Below are 16,483 nucleotides of genomic sequence, written 5' to 3' on the forward strand. Positions count from 1 at the left end.
CCAGAGTTCTTTTCGCCGCAAATCCACTCCCATTCACAGTAGTAGGATCTATTTTCCACACTGTGCTAGACGAATGCACGCGGGAGAAGGGCGAGATTTTCGCGGATGAAAGTATGTCAGCACTGTCATCCTAAGCAGCACGCAATAAGCTCACAAAGAATACAACACATCCCGGGTTTGAGAGGTTCTACACACGTACGGTGACGGTTGTTGTGGCTCGAATGCGACCAAAGGGAAGAAGAGCTTCTTTGTTTTAATGCACATCCGTCTCATTTGATGTTGGAGGGTTTTTCTTTCATGCAGTGCTATTTCGCTGCCACTTTTGTCCTACAGCCAACTATGCGGGAAAGTTTTCCATCCGAAGAACATAATGGAGCGAAGCAATAAACTCTCACGCCTGTTTCCTGCCTCCCTTTCCAACCACCCATCCATCGCCATTGGAATCTAGGCGATGAAGACCCACGCACAGCCGGCATTCCAAGACATCAATTAATGTTCTGTTACATTCTATCTTCTTGCAGGCATTTTTATTAATACGCTTATTTATTCACTCATCCTCTCCTTCTTCTGCTCTGCTCGTTTCGTTGCAGTGAAAAATGGAGCAATTTGAACAGCTTTTAACGTGTTGCGTGTGTCTGGACAGATACCGCAATCCGAAGCTGCTACCATGTCAGCACTCGTTCTGCATGGAACCGTGCATGGACGGTCTCATCGATTACGTCAAGCGACAGGTGAGTACATAGTACCGGTGCGGTGCAGCGCAGTGGGACGCTTTGTCGTCGTTTGTAATGTGACATTCCGATGTCAGATCATCATCATCATCATCACTACCATTCCGGAATGGAAACGACGAAAAAGAACATCCGTGCCAATCAAAACAAGAATCCCTACCTAATGAGAGATGAGTAGAAAAAAAACAGAATTTCTAACTGACTTGGTAGTGGTTATTTATTCTGTTTTTGATAGTTTGATATAAGGTTTGCTAGCAATTTTTAACACAGCTGTTCGCACATTTGTCCGGGGATAAAAATAAACATTATGGTATAGGAAAATCCTTTCAGTTTTAAGTTTATTCCCTATCGTAAAGCCCTTTATTTATTGACTAAACAGAATGAAATGACACGGATGGGGGATCTCGCTTCCTTATTTACCCATTTGTTAAAAGATTTTAAATTGGCAAATTAATCCAACAAAAAAACTCAAATATCTAAATATAATTGAAATTGAGATTTCGTGATGGTGGTCTCGTTTCTTTCCACATTTGCTCATCGCATTGGACCTACCAAGCCAATGTTGAATGCAGGTTTGAGAGTGCATCCCCTTGCTTCAGCCCATCCAACGTCACGAAAGCGGCTAAGGTCTCACCAACTATTCGTACACATAATTTTGATCCATCAAGTGTCGCACGAATCAACTTAACTTGCTTCGCTGGCAAACCATGTTATATCTTCAGGTTTAGTTGAAAAATTTTCGGTGAAATAATGAAACTGATGAATATATCGCGTAACGTTTCAGCCTACTACTCTTCAGCTATCGTCTGACGCCTGTAAATATTTATTACCATTAAAATGTGCTATTTAGGTATTTTTCAACAATCAAATTCGCGATTTACAATTTTTACAAAAAACACACATCACAAAACTCTTACATTCTTCTAGTATTTACGCCACATTCATATCAGTTATTCAGCCTTCATCAGTGGGCTGGTTTTCCTTCCGTCCAACTGGCTTGTTGTTGTTACTCTGACGAAGCTTTAGGACTAGACCGTTGTATGCAGCATTGAATGTTCCGCATTCTCTCTGTAGATTCACGGTTTTGCTATCACCTAGGATTTTGATGTGGAACATTTCCGCTGAAGAATGTAAGAGTTTTGTGATGTGTGTTTTTTGTAAAAATTGTAAATCGCGAATTTGATTGTTGAAAAATACCTAAATAGCACATTTTAATGGTAATAAATATTTACAGGCGTCAGACGATAGCTGAAGAGTAGTAGGCTGAAACGTTACGCGATATATTCATCAGTTTCATTATTTCACCGAAAATTTTTCAACTAAACCTGAAGATAGTGATTTGCGGTGACTTAAAATCAAAGAATTAAGCAGTTGATCAAGTTGAGGGTAAAATGTTAATTACCAAGGAAATAACCACCAAATATGGTCAAGGTGGTAAAAGAATTCTAAAAATGTACTCTAAGTTGTCGACAAAAATGGCGAAAACAAATAATCGCGTTAAATTTCTGCTCAATTGTAGAAAATGCAAAGTGATACCGAAATGTCTCAACTACCGTGTTCGATTAAATCTGAACAGTGATCGCTCACAGCGAGAATTAGATAAAATGTTGTTCAAACATAAAATACGCATTTTGAGCATCATGATTGCGGGCGCGAAAATAACGATAGTGGAGCTAAAACGTCAGCAAGCTTTTTTACAACATCAAATGTTTGAAACCTTTGAGGAAGTAGACGTGCGCAAAGTGGAGAAAATGGTGGAAAACAAGTCTGTAGTGGTACATCAACGCGTAGAAAAAAGAGAAAAGAAGAAAGTAGCTGCATTAAAAATGCGTAAGATTGAGGCTCTCTCGGGACGCAATACATGGATTGAAAACACCACCAATATACCCCTACCGGACTATTTAGAACGCACACTAAAATTGGGACCAAATTTCAATATACAAAACCAAAGCAAAACACCCTATGTCGAAATGATTGCTGAAGTGGAGAATGCCATCAAGTTTAAAGATGCTGCGGACGAGATTCGAACTAATGTTGCAATGGCAATGATAAACCACATAAATTTTCAAAAGCAACCCCGCCATCATGAGCTTGAATGGATTAATAAAGATATATTGAAAAGTGGAAAATTTTTAGCTGAGAACCCGAATATACTGGTTACCAAGGCGGATAAGGGGAACAAAACAGTAATCATATCATCGTCCGAATACCAGGAAAAAATGGAAAGTCTCCTGGACGACGAAACCACATACAAAAAAATCAAAGGCGATCCAACAGCCAAAATTCTGAAAAAAATCAGTGTATTAATCGATGGGTGGCGTGAAAATAAATACATTGAACCACGCACAAACAGAAAACTGAAGGTTACCAGCGGCAACCCACCACGGATCTATGGACTTCCGAAAATACACAAGCAAGACCGACCACTCCGACCCGTTGTGTCAACCATAGGATCCGCCACATATAACATGGCTCAGTATCTGGCGGAAATCATAGGACACATTGTAGGAAAAACGGACTTCCACGTCAGAAACAGCTTCGAATTCGCAGAACAGATAACAGGAAAACAGATACCCGAAGATATGATATTATTTTCCCTTGACGTAACATCGCTGTATACCAACATCCCTGTGGAGTACGCAATAGATTGCCTTACGGAGAGATGGGACGAAATAAGTAACCACACGAAGATCGACTGCCATAGCTTCATCTCGGCAGTCAAGCTTGTACTGGATTCCACCTTCTTTGCATACAGAGGATCAACGTTCTCTCAATGCTTCGGTTTGCCGATGGGATCGCCTCTCTCGCCGGTGATAGCGAACGTAGTGATGGAGAAGTTGGAGCAGCATTGCGTAACCGAACTGGAGAGTAAAAATATCTCACTGAGTATGTACCGCAGTTACGTCGATGACTGTTTCTGTGTAGCATCCAATGAACATGTGAACGAAATTTTAAACACATTCAACAGCTTTCACAACAGATTGCAATTCACAATAGAGATTGAACAGAGTGGAAGCCTCAAGTTTCTAGACATGCTGCTGAAGAGAAATAATGATCGAATAGAGAAAACGTGGGCACCGAAACAGGAAGATGGAAGGTACCTCGATTTTGCTTCCCAAAGCCCGTATGCACACAAATGTAACACGGCTTTAGCAATATTCGACAGAGCTTTAAAGCTATCCGATTGCCAAAATCGCCCTGCTGCGATTAAAATGGCAAAAAACATCTTGCGCATCAACCATTACCCCACATGGTTTGTCCGGAAAATATTAGCAGATCGAGTACACAAACTCTATAACAAGCGACTAAACAAACCACTAGTGAGGTAAGATACGTCTCCACCCCGTACATCCCTGGACTAAGCGAAAAATTAAAGAAGATCTTGCACAAACACAATACGGAATTAACGTTTAAACCGCAAGATAAAATTCGGAATCGGTTGTTTAGTAAACTTAAAGATCCCGTCCCACCAGGAAAGCATTTCTCTGTATACTCGATACCATGTGGAACGGACGATGGAAAAGTCTACATCGGACAAACGGGAAGGAAACTAGAAACCAGGGTAGCAGAACACAAAAATGTTGCCAAAAAGGGTGAGGCGAAATCGGGACTCTCGCAGCATACAGTGGAGGAAGGACACCTCTTTGACTTCGCCAAAACTCGGGTTTTAGAACGGATAGAGAGCCAGGAGACCAGAACAACAGCGGAAATGTTCCACATCAAAATCCTAGGTGATAGCAAAACCGTGAATCTACAGAGAGAATGCGGAACATTCAATGCTGCATACAACGGTCTAGTCCTAAAGCTTCGTCAGAGTAACAACAACAAGCCAGTTGGACGGAAGGAAAACCAGCCCACTGATGAAGGCTGAATAACTGATATGAATGTGGCGTAAATACTAGAAGAATGTAAGAGTTTTGTAATGTGTGTTTTTTGTAAAAATTGTAAATCGCGAATTTGATTGTTGAAAAATACCTAAATAGCACATTTTAATGGTAATAAATATTTACAGGCGTCAGACGATAGCTGAAGAGTAGTAGGCTGAAACGTTACGCGATATATTCATCAGTTTCATTATTTCACCGAAAATTTTTCAACTAAACCTGAAGATAGTGATTTGCGGTGACTTAAAATCAAAGAAACCATGTTATAGCATTATCTACCAAAGCTCATTTCGTTTGACTGAATCGTACGCCGCCTTCAAACCCTCCATCCACAAACAGTCGATGAGTTTGCAACATGTACTCCTGGAACTTGTCTAGTAACTGACACAGGGTAAACATCTAATCCGTCGTAGAGCGACCCAGCTGAAAACCAGCTTGATACTCGCCGACGAGTGATTCCGCTTACGGTCACAGTCTACAGAGCAAGATATAGGAGAGCACCTTGTATGCAGAATTTAGCTATGTAATGCCTCGATAATTTTTACACTTAAGTCGATGTCCTTTTTCAAAAATAAGGCAAATAAAACCATTTCCTCTGGCATTAGTTCTTCCTCCCAGAACCTGACATTGATCCGACGAATTGCTTCGTCAGCCTTCCCAGCAGCCGTACCGTTTGTCAGTTCGTTAATTGCCTTCTAAACCTTATCATGAGTTTGTGGCACCACCCAAGAGCGTCTGTAAGGGATTCTTCCACCTGCTTGCTACCAATGTTTTGTCAGAAACCAGCACTATTATCATACATCACAGATATGGTAAAATTTCTGCACCTCACTGTTTCGTAGAAACTCCATGTGTGGTTGCTAGCGAATCACTCCTCTGCGCTAGAGAGAACGTGCTTCTCATGCTCACGTTTTCTTCAAACGGTGTATTATTTATTCCGCAGCTCTAGTGTCTATGTACCTTTCTCTGTTCTGACGAATAGCCGCAGTCAGCATGCGACTCCTGGCCTGTTTCTTCACTGTCACTGGCAGTCAGCATCAAACCAGCTGATGAGCTGTCTTCCGCGCGTCGTGCCTACCACGTCTCTCACAGCTATTTCGATGGCACCATGGATAATCCTCCACAGCCCATTTATAGCCTCTTCCCTTTCCTCCTGCTGTTCTACGATTCGTTTTATGGCGTATTCCGTTGCTACGGCATCTATCGTTAATCGCTGGATATTGAAACGCAACGTCTTCTCAATGCTCGAGCCTTTGTCGCGTTCAACAACCTTGCGCGAAGCATACACACGATCAAAGTCGACACCAGAGTCTCCGAAAAGACCGTACATCGATGACATCCGAAAAATGTCGACCGTCACCGCCTAAAAGGTGCTCTCCCAGATTTTGTTACATGGTCTATCCCCAATAGGTAGAAAATTCGTAGAGCAGTACCAGGTGGTCTTTATGGGGGCCCGTGCTAACACGGACCAAATTTCTAGCCTCCGATAAATCCTCCGTAAATGCCGGAGCTATAACGTGCCCACGCATCATATTTTGGTGGATTTCAGGACAGCATACGATACAGTCGAACGCAAACAATTATAGTAGATACTGTACGAGAACGGTTTCCCGGACAAACTGAGACGGCTGATCAAAGCTCCCCTGGAGCGAGTGATGTGCTACATGCGTGTTTCGGGGAATTCTTAAGTTCCTTCAGACGGTACAGAGGATTGCGGTAAGGAGATGGACTATCCTGTATATTATTTAACATCGCTATTGAAGGTGTGATCTGGCGAGCGGACATCAAAAAAGAGAGGAACGGTCTTAGGCAAAAGTAAACAGCTCCTAGCCTTTGCAGATGACCTGGTTATCATTACTAGAAACCTTGGGATGGCGGAGAAAATTTACGCTAGAGTAAAAACGGGGGCTTGGAGGATTGGATTACTAATCAATGCGCCGTAAATCAAATATATGTTGGAAAGAGGCTTCGCAGAAAACAATGTTTGCCTCCCTCGGACAATAAAAACAGACGGCGATGAACTGGAAGTGGTTGATGAGTTCGTAGATTTGGGATCTCTAGCTGGAAGGCTAGCCTACTTTTCCCTCCGCAAAACGCTTCGATCAAGGAGCACACGTCGTCGCAAAAAGCTGACTATGTACAAAACGTCTATCAGACTGGTGGTCCTCTACGGACTTGAAACAGTAACGTTGCTTACGGAAGACATACGTGCCTGGACGTATTTGAACGAAAGGTGTTGCGGACTATTTTTGGCGGAGTACAAACGGATAGCGACGAGTGGCGTGGAGTAAAGAATCACTAGTTGCGGGCACTACTTGCAGAGATTCCTTTCGTATTACCTCAAGTCTGGCTAAAGTTGGGAGACTACAGTGGGCCGAACCGTTGTAAGGATGCCGAACGACTGTGCAGCGAAATCCGTTCTCTTCAAGGACCCCACCGGCGCCAGGAACAGAGGGACCCAAAGTGATAAATGGCTCGACCAGGTTGAAACCGACTTAGTTTTGTCGAGACGCGTAACGAGTTGATGGCAAGTAGCCCAGGACCGAGTACAGTGGAGAGGAATATCATGATACGACAAGAGCCACCCCGGCTCTCGGCTGGTAGAAGTGAGAAGTATGGTATTTGGTCATTTTTAAATGCGCGCAGCCAAATAGTTATATTTATTGGAGTCGATGCGTAGAAGATTTTTTGATTGATTGGTGCAAATATATTGAAAATCGATCAGGAAATTGTTGAGTTATTAGAGTTCAAATGCGGACCACCTTTGTGACGATTGCATTTTTAGTTTATTTAGGACAAAGAATCAGGTATTAGTTCAAGTAGCTATGTATTAAATAATTGCTAGTTTGGGTTTTCAGCATGGTTTGTTTTCGTTTGCTTTTTACAGTTAAAAGGTGATGGTGTGTTGTACACCATCCCCCTTTATAACTATTGATATTATCCGTCGATAGTGAAGCGGAATCATGCTAAAATTTACAACATATACCGCCTTTTAAATGCCTTTTTGCAACTGTTTCCTTCCGATTTCGACTGAAATTAATTTCGATGCCGTTGTTGGTCTCTCGTGATTTGGCGAGTTCGCTACGAGAAAGCACACAGTTCGGCATGTGTATTTTATACGTCATATGAATTGTAAATATTACTTTTATTTTCACGAGTGAATCTAATGGTTTGTTCTGATACACCAGAATGGCAGCAGGGTATTGCTGTGCTGACACATTCCAGCGTTACGGGACAACATCCCCGCCATGCAAATCAGTTCCTATTAAACCAAATCACCGGCATACAACTGGAGAGTAAAATCCCCTTGAGTCACTTATTTTATAAGCTATTTACCAAAATTTTGGTGAAACAACAACCAATTTACACGGTAAAAATAGTTGCAAATTGTGTCCCGTAACGCTGGAACGTGTCTGCTGACATTTGACTGATGCCTGCCTTGATATAGGTTCCATCATTCATCACAATGCAGAACGATTTGTAAGCAACTGCCTATAAAGCTTTCTTGCGCGAGTTTTGTTGTTGCGAGTTATCTGTCATTCCGGGCTTTGTCTGTCATTCCGGTTCGGTGCCTTCCTAATTTAGTACACGCGTAGTCTCGAACGTGCCACTGTTTTTTGCACAAAACAAACTGAAGTTTTTGTCGCCGTTTCGCCCCATCCCGAATCGAAATGTTGGGTTGACGTTAGAATTGGTTAGCTACAATGCTGTTTTTGTTCGGGTCTGTGGTATCGCATTTTCGTACGATAAACACATTTGATTTATCTTTCCTTAAGATTTTTTAAACGTAATTTCCATGGAAATCAATATAACTCTTTTGAAAATAAGTGCCAATATATGTGGAAGGTTCACGTTTTCTGCTGCCAAACGCTTAGGAACACTGAGTACATAATTTAAATTTTTTTAGAAAAATTTCATACCATTTTAAAATTCATACTATTTTAAAACATTTGCAGGTTTATTTTGTATCCCTGTGTTCTATTTTACGCCATACAGGTTTATGTCTATAGCCTGGATGTAGCCAACGAGCTACAGCCAGGGATGGTTCGATCACTTTGAGTCAATTTTGATTCATTTGACAGTACCGTCTCAGCCGAGCAAAATATGACAAAATTATGTATGGGACATTTGTAGAACTAGTTCTTATCTAAAATTTTGCTGAACAAAGTTTTGCTGTATCTTTTGTAGTTACGGTGTTACAATACTAGTAACTCATCAGTGACTAAATGAACGTTCATTTAGTCACTAATAAGATACTAGCATCGTAGCACCGTAACTACAAAAGATACAGCAAAACTTTATTCAGCAAAATTTTAGATAAGAACTAGTTCTACAAATGTCCCATATACAACTTTGTCATATTTGGATCCGCTGAGACGGTACTGTCAAATGAATCAAAATTGAGTCAAAGTGATCGAACCATCCCTGGCTACAGCTACACAGCTTAGCCAACGAGCTGCGCCGCCACGAGCCTCTAGGTCTGCCTCTTCTACGCTGTCCTTGCGGATTCTAGTCTAGTGCTTCTCTACAGATCTCGTTCGCTCCTTTCCTCAAGGTGTGACCGATCCACCTCCACCTACGTTCACGAATTTCTGTTGCTATTAGGCGTTGATGACATCGACGATGGAGTTCCTCATTATCAAGCCACCAGGGACGAATGACATATCGCAGGCACTGGTTAATAAACACCTGCAGTTTTTGCCGTTCGCAAGCATACAGCAGTACGGATTTAACGTTTAAGTTGAAAATTCAGGTTTTCGTACGTAGAGTGATCCAAATGTTTCACAGATCTGCGAAAGCAAAAAATGCAAAGCCATGGGAATGTGCAAAGACACCCCTGGCCTTTCTGATCCCTGTGGCTATAGCAATCTTGGTACCACCATCGGGCGTTGTCTGGCTACCAACCCAGGTAACCAATAAGCATTAGTATAAGCAGTAAATCAATCGTTTATTAGCATTCCTGGCGTTTTATACTGCAGGTTGCTGTTTACCAGCCTTTTGACTGCATAACTGTTGTAAATCGGCATCCACAATTCTATTTAAATTCTTCTTGTCGGTAACTAGCTGCAAATAAGCATTGTCAGCATTATAAGAGGGCCTGCAGTAAAGTAGCCGCATATTTTGCCAAACAAGCATTTAAGTAGCATTTAAGGCAACTTACATGCTTATTGGCTTGCATTTAAATTGCATTGGAAATGCTTATTGGTTACCTGGGAAGTTATTGAAAGGCGTCTACCAGCTCAACTTGTTGTCCCGCTATACTGTGAAGTTGGTGGGAAAGAGAAAGTCAGCTTCATTTTTTGTTTCGACGATGCTGGTGGGCCCTGGATGAAACAGGCAGGGAAGACTGAACAGATAGGATAGACGGACAGACGAGACAAACGGGACAGATAGGACAAAGTGCAAAACTGGACGAACAAGACAGGTAGAACAGATGAGATAGATGCGTCAGACAGAACATACGAGACAAATGAGTTAGACAAATCAGGTAAAACAGACGAGAAAAACGGTAGAGATAGGTCAAACAAGACAGACGGAACAAACAGCGTAGACTGGACAGATATGAAAAAAACAGAGCAGACAAGACAGATAAGATAGTCGAGACAGACGGGACAAACAGAAAGACTAGATAGACAGGACAGACCGGGCATTTAGAACAGACCAGCTACACGGGACAGACAAAACAGATAAAACATATGAAACAGACCACAAAACGGAACAAACGGGAAAAATATGACCGATTGGGTTGATAATCCAACAGTCATGAAACAGACAGGATAAACAGGACATACAGAACAGACGAGATAGATAGGACAAACGAGATAGACTGGGCAGACTAAACAGACTAGACAGATTGGATAGAGTGCATATTGTGAATAGAGTGGACAGATTGAACAGACAAGAGAGACGGGATAGATAGGACAAACATGGCAGATTGGAAAAATAGACAGACGCGACATATGAAACAGACGGGGTAAACAAGGCAGGCGAAACAAACTGTTTAGACAGGACAGACGAGACTAATAGCACAAGCAGGACAGACAGACTGAACAAACTGGACCGACTAGACAGAGTGAACAAACACTAGAAAAAGTAAATAAAGCAGACAGACAGGACACACGGGACAGTAAAAATAAACAAGACAGACCAAACGGAGGGGACCAGGCTCATACACAGAGTTTCATTTCCAGTGTTTTACTGCTAAACGCATAAATGAAATCGATTTGCTATTACACTATGACTCTTTCTACAATCGGACGTAACGTTTTTCAATCAATGTAATAAAAGCGGAAAAGCAATTCCAGTTCAAAAAGCTGAAAATAAGGCCATTTTTGGCTCAACTATTTTTTATTGGAATGCAATTTTCCTGATATGATTCGGCTCTGCAGTCAAATTGTCGATAAAAACGAACGTGTTTCTTCTACTTCCGACGTTTCGATTTATAATAAACCTTTTCCAAGGATTGGTAAATTATCATTTTTTGTTTATCGGCTCTTATCTATTGATTAACAATCACTTTTTATACGGTGTTGCCTTCATTTTTGCATTAGTATTTTGTATAAACTTATCACAAAATGTCACAATTTTAAAAAACAAACTTTTCATAAATCTGAATTTGGTACTATGTGCTACCTTTACCCTAAATTAACTGTTAAGTTTGCACTTTGTGGGCTATTGGGAGAGTTTCCGTATACTTTATGATCCCTCTCGCAACAGTACTTTTGGGATAATTCAGCAGTTTTGCTAGTTCACGGGTTGCTACTGATGTATTTTAGAGGTGATTGTGCACAATTATTTTTCTTTTCACTTTCTGAACTGTAAATATTCTGGACCCGCGCTAGTTTTGAACTGCGAAACATATTATAATATCCATTCATCCACAGGTAAAATGCCCGGAATGTCGTGCGGAGCATCGCATCCCCTACCAGGGGGTGCAGGGGTTTCCGACCAACGTAACGCTGCAACGGTTTCTGGAGCTTCACATCGAGATCACCGGCGAACTGCCCGATCCAACATCTGGTAAGCAATTTCCACTTAGAAATCGAGCCCGAACTGACTAAACTGTCTTAACTAACCCACAACAGGTCAGGTGATGGAACGTTGCAACGTTTGCTCGGAGAAGGCGTACTGCACCCAGTGCGTTCACTGCGACAAGAAGATCTGTCCGGACTGTAAGAGCGCCCACATGGACATACTTCGGCGTGAAATCAATCGTATCAACAATCAAGTAAAACTTTTGCGCAGGTGTTTGAATGCCGACGTACTGTACTCTTCTCTTTTGTTTTATTTCCTACTTAGATCCGACGTGGTCTTCATCGCCTGAAGGAGGTTCTCGCTGTGGTAGAAAAGAACGCACAGAACTTGCAGAATAATTGCGGCAGTGTGTCGGAGGAAATCGACGAAATCTATCGCCGATTGCAGAAGGCACTCAAGGACCGCACCGATCATCTACGCGGCGAAATGGATAAATACCTATCGACGGAGCTAAAGAACGTACTGACGATGAAGGAAAATCTGGAACTGGAAATTGGAAATATTCAAAGCAACTCTGACTTAGCCGAGAAGTACATGAACGAGGGTTCGGTTGAGTGGGATGACTGCGAGTTAATGGACACGAAGGAGATCTTTTTGCGAACGGTTGATTTCATAAGGAACTTCGATTGTGAAACGATGGATTACAGCCGGAAGGTGCGTTTCATCATGAACATCGATCCGAACAAGCTGATCATGGAGGTGTCGTCTTACGGTGACTTAAAACTGCCATCGGATATGGTTGGAACCAGCCAAAGCCAGAGCATGCTGCTGCAGCCACCCCCTGGGCCGGGATTGATGCGTTCAAAGAGTGATCACCGATTGGCCGCTCAATTCCGACAACAGGAGGCGCAAGGTTGGAATGCTGACGATGAACCATTGCTTGGTGGACGTCGTTTCGGAGAACGGCCGGTAAAAGCCGCACCGGAGAAAGAGAAGTACGGAAATGAATCTCGGTATGGTCGTGGAAACGATTATGACTATGACGATGAACCCGCCAGCAGGTCAACCAAGGGCCGTTTCCGGTCAAGGTTTGCACGCAGCCATCAGTTGGACAATGATTCGGATAATGAATCAAAGCAGGTACGTTTCAACGAGAAGGAAGAGAAGACCAACAAGGTGGCCAGCACGGAGGATGTCGCCAAAGGACCGCTCAGTGGAATCTTCCGTCTAATGGATTCGCCTCGTGTGATGAAGCGGCTTCAGGATACGGAAAAAGGTAAAGTGAAGAAGGCAACTCCGGTGACGACTCCAACCGTGCCTAAACCATCGCCATTAACTGTTGCCAAGCCGAAAGTAACCACGGCCAGACAGCTATCCGAGGACGACGAGATTGCAAAAATCAAACGGCAAAACAAGGGGGCTTCGACCAGTGCAACAACGACGACCACAACCCCTTCTTCGCCGGTAGCGACGGAACCCGAGCGTCCTGCTGCAGAACGCGTGTCCGCCCTGAAGGCTCGTGTAAACTCGGCGCAAGCCGCAGCGAACAGCGACGACAGTGACAGCACACCAAGCTCACCGGTTCGTCGGTCATCCCCGCATGTCGAGGTGAGATCCGATGAGGAGTTCTAGCCTTTTCTCTGTTGATACTATTAGCTCTTATTAGTTACAACGAATACACACTTAGAAGAACTGAATACACTACAAACTACAACGAAAGACATGGCTCGGATTTTCTTCGCTAAGTATTATTCGTAACCTACCTGTTTCTTCTTCTCTATGTCGCGCGCTACATTCTTTTAACTACCTTTTAACGTAAGTCTTGTTGACCAAACCCACCACAAAAGGACGTATTATTTGTTAAATAACCAACACAACAACTACAGCAACTACATTTGATGTTCCACCGCATCGGAAACTTTTCGTATCGCCTCACTGGAAAATTTTAACTTTGTGTGACGTTGTTTCGCGTTGTTATTAAATCTAACTTCATTACTCAATGTTTTCTGTTCGACACGCAAAAAAAGGAAGATCGAATCGGGAAGCTGCACTCTATAGACTCAAAGTAAAGAAAAAATCTCGTAAACTCAAAAAAGCGACTTATTCACTCTGTAAATTTGTTTTTAGCAGCATACTAATCTTCCGATGCATGTGATTCAGCCAAGCATGTTGAACGAAAGCCAAAAGTCAAAAAATTGCTAACATCGAAACCTAGCCATACACACCCGGGTTAGCCGCGGAATCGTCAACGCAAACGGACAACCACATCGAACGTTTGCTACCGACAAAATCACACAAACACGTTCAACCAATTAAATGTACTACCCAACTCTAGATCTGTTTCTATCAGCGATTCTTCCTAGCTCTGTCTCATCTTCCCGTCTTTGTTTTTCATACCATCATTCTTCCACCAATCGACCGACCAGCCCGATAGCGATCAGGATGAAGTGGAACGCTCGAGCCGCTCGCGTCAATCCTCCGCCGCCAAAGCGGGAACGCCTGCGCCACAAGCGAAGAAACCCACTCGCTCGGCCAGCAGTGATTCGAACTCATCGAGCGAATCCTCCAGTGCGTCGCCAGTGCCGAGCTCGCCGGTCCGCACCGAAGAACCCAGACCAAAAGCTTCGATTCTCAAAAATGCTGAACCCGCCCGTAACACTGCTTCCCCAGTCGCCAACGCTTCGACGGAACGGAAACCCTTCCAGAGCCGATTCCTGTCACAAACTCCAACAACACCAACGACGACGACGCCCACAAGCCAGCAAAAATCCGACAAGAAAGATGAGTCCGAAAGCAGCAGCGAGGAAGAAACCTCCTCAGAGGAGGAATCAGAGGAAGAGGAAGAAGAAGAGGAGGAGAAGCCAGCACCTGTGAGGGCAACTCCAACCGTTACTTCTCCACCTATTCGTCTGGAATCGCAAAACTCGCCGCTGTTTAGCAGAATTCAGGCTCGCGAAGCGGCCGCCATGGATTCGAAGCGAAACTCCCGCGAGGAAACCCGTGCCAGCGGATACTCCAGCCCAACTAGCTATCGCAGCAACTACGAACGGGACGAAAGTCCAAAATACGGAACAGCTTCGGCGCTTCGTTCACGAACCACTGCCCACGTCGAACCGGAAGAGAACAAATACGGCAGTTCCGGGTAATGTTTCGCTTAAAACCGCATCTACTATCCGCTTGCTTTTCTTCTTTTTTTCTCTCTTTCTTTCTCGGTACCAATTGTAGGACACATTCCTTCCTTTCAGATATACGAGCCGGTTTCTGAACAAAAGCAAGAGTACGGCTGTCGTAGCTCCGGAAGACGATGCCACCGGTGACGATTCCGACAGTCGGCTCGGTAGCAATCGTAGCCGCTTCACTGCCCTGCAGGATCGCCGTAATCGGCTGGCCCGCAGCCGTTCGTCGCATAACTTCGGTAATGAGGACGAAGACGACGAACCGGTGTCACCGACTACGTCCTCTCCGTCGGCATATCTAGCCTCTAGGTGAGTTGTTTGTTAGGGTAGCGGTTGATAGCACTAGCGGGCCTCGACCTACGTAGAAGGTGGGGCACCAAATTCAGACCAAACTTGTAATTAAATTATATTATTAATTTTATTCTAATTTAAAACCAAAATTCCTTCGATTTTATGTGCTATTGTTCCTAAGTTTAGCTTTTTAAATATTTCAATGTCAGAATTTCAACACAAATTATCTTAATTTTTCAATGAATCCATCCATCCATCCATCCATCCATCCATCCATCCATCCATCCATCCATCCATCCATCCATCCATCCATCCATCCATCCATCCATCCATCCATCCATCCATCCATCCATCCATCCATCCATCCATCCATCCATCCATCCATCCATCCATCCATCCATCCATCCATCCATCCATCCATCCATCCATCCATCCATCCATCCATCCATCCATCCATCCATCCATCCATCCATCCATCCATCCATCCATCCATCCATCCATCCATCCATCCATCCATCCATCCATCCATCCATCCATCCATCCATCCATCCATCCATCCATCCATCCATCCATCCATCCATCCATCCATCCATCCATCCATCCATCCATCCATCCATCCATCCATCCATCCATCCATCCATCCATCCATCCATCCATCCATCCATCCATCCATCCATCCATCCATCCATCCATCCATCCATCCATCCATCCATCCATCCATCCATCCATCCATCCATCCATCCATCCATCCATCCATCCATCCATCCATCCATCCATCCATCCATCCATCCATCCATCCATCCATCCATCCATCCATCCATCCATCCATCCATCCATCCATCCATCCATCCATCCATCCATCCATCCATCCATCCATCCATCCATCCATCCATCCATCCATCCATCCATCCATCCATCCATCCATCCATCCATCCATCCATCCATCCATCCATCCATCCATCCATCCATCCATCCATCCATCCATCCATCCATCCATCCATCCATCCATCCATCCATCCATCCATCCATCCATCCATCCATCCATCCATCCATCCATCCATCCATCCATCCATCCATCCATCCATCCATCCATCCATCCATCCATCCATCCATCCATCCATCCATCCATCCATCCATCCATCCATCCATCCATCCATCCATCCATCCATCCATCCATCCATCCATCCATCCATCCATCCATCCATCCATCCATCCATCCATCCATCCATCCATCCATCCATCCATCCATCCATCCATCCATCCATCCATCCATCCATCCATCCATCCATCCATCCATCCATCCATCCATCCATCCATCCATCCATCCATCCATCCATCCATCCATCCATCCATCCATCCATCCATCCATCCATCCATCCATCCATCCATCCATCCATCCATCCATCCATCCATCCATCCATCCATC

At 43.7% G+C, this 16,483-nt stretch overlaps 1 protein-coding gene across 1 annotated transcript in view; it reads left to right on the forward strand.

The window, feature by feature from the left end:
- Positions 1–596: 596 nt before the first annotated feature.
- The window catches only part of LOC128737051 (RING finger protein nhl-1), a 42,429-nt gene continuing 26,542 nt past the window's right edge, over positions 597–16,483 (forward strand). The window contains exons 1-6 of the mRNA XM_053831598.1: positions 597–731; positions 11,500–11,635; positions 11,701–11,843; positions 11,915–13,198; positions 14,017–14,732; positions 14,836–15,075. Coding sequence (XP_053687573.1) covers positions 597–731; positions 11,500–11,635; positions 11,701–11,843; positions 11,915–13,198; positions 14,017–14,732; positions 14,836–15,075 — 2,654 coding nt within the window. The remainder of the gene's footprint in view (positions 732–11,499; positions 11,636–11,700; positions 11,844–11,914; positions 13,199–14,016; positions 14,733–14,835; positions 15,076–16,483) is intronic.

Source organism: Sabethes cyaneus, chromosome 2 (assembly GCF_943734655.1).
Source record: "Sabethes cyaneus chromosome 2, idSabCyanKW18_F2, whole genome shotgun sequence".
Taxonomy (NCBI): Eukaryota; Metazoa; Arthropoda; class Insecta; order Diptera; family Culicidae; genus Sabethes; species Sabethes cyaneus.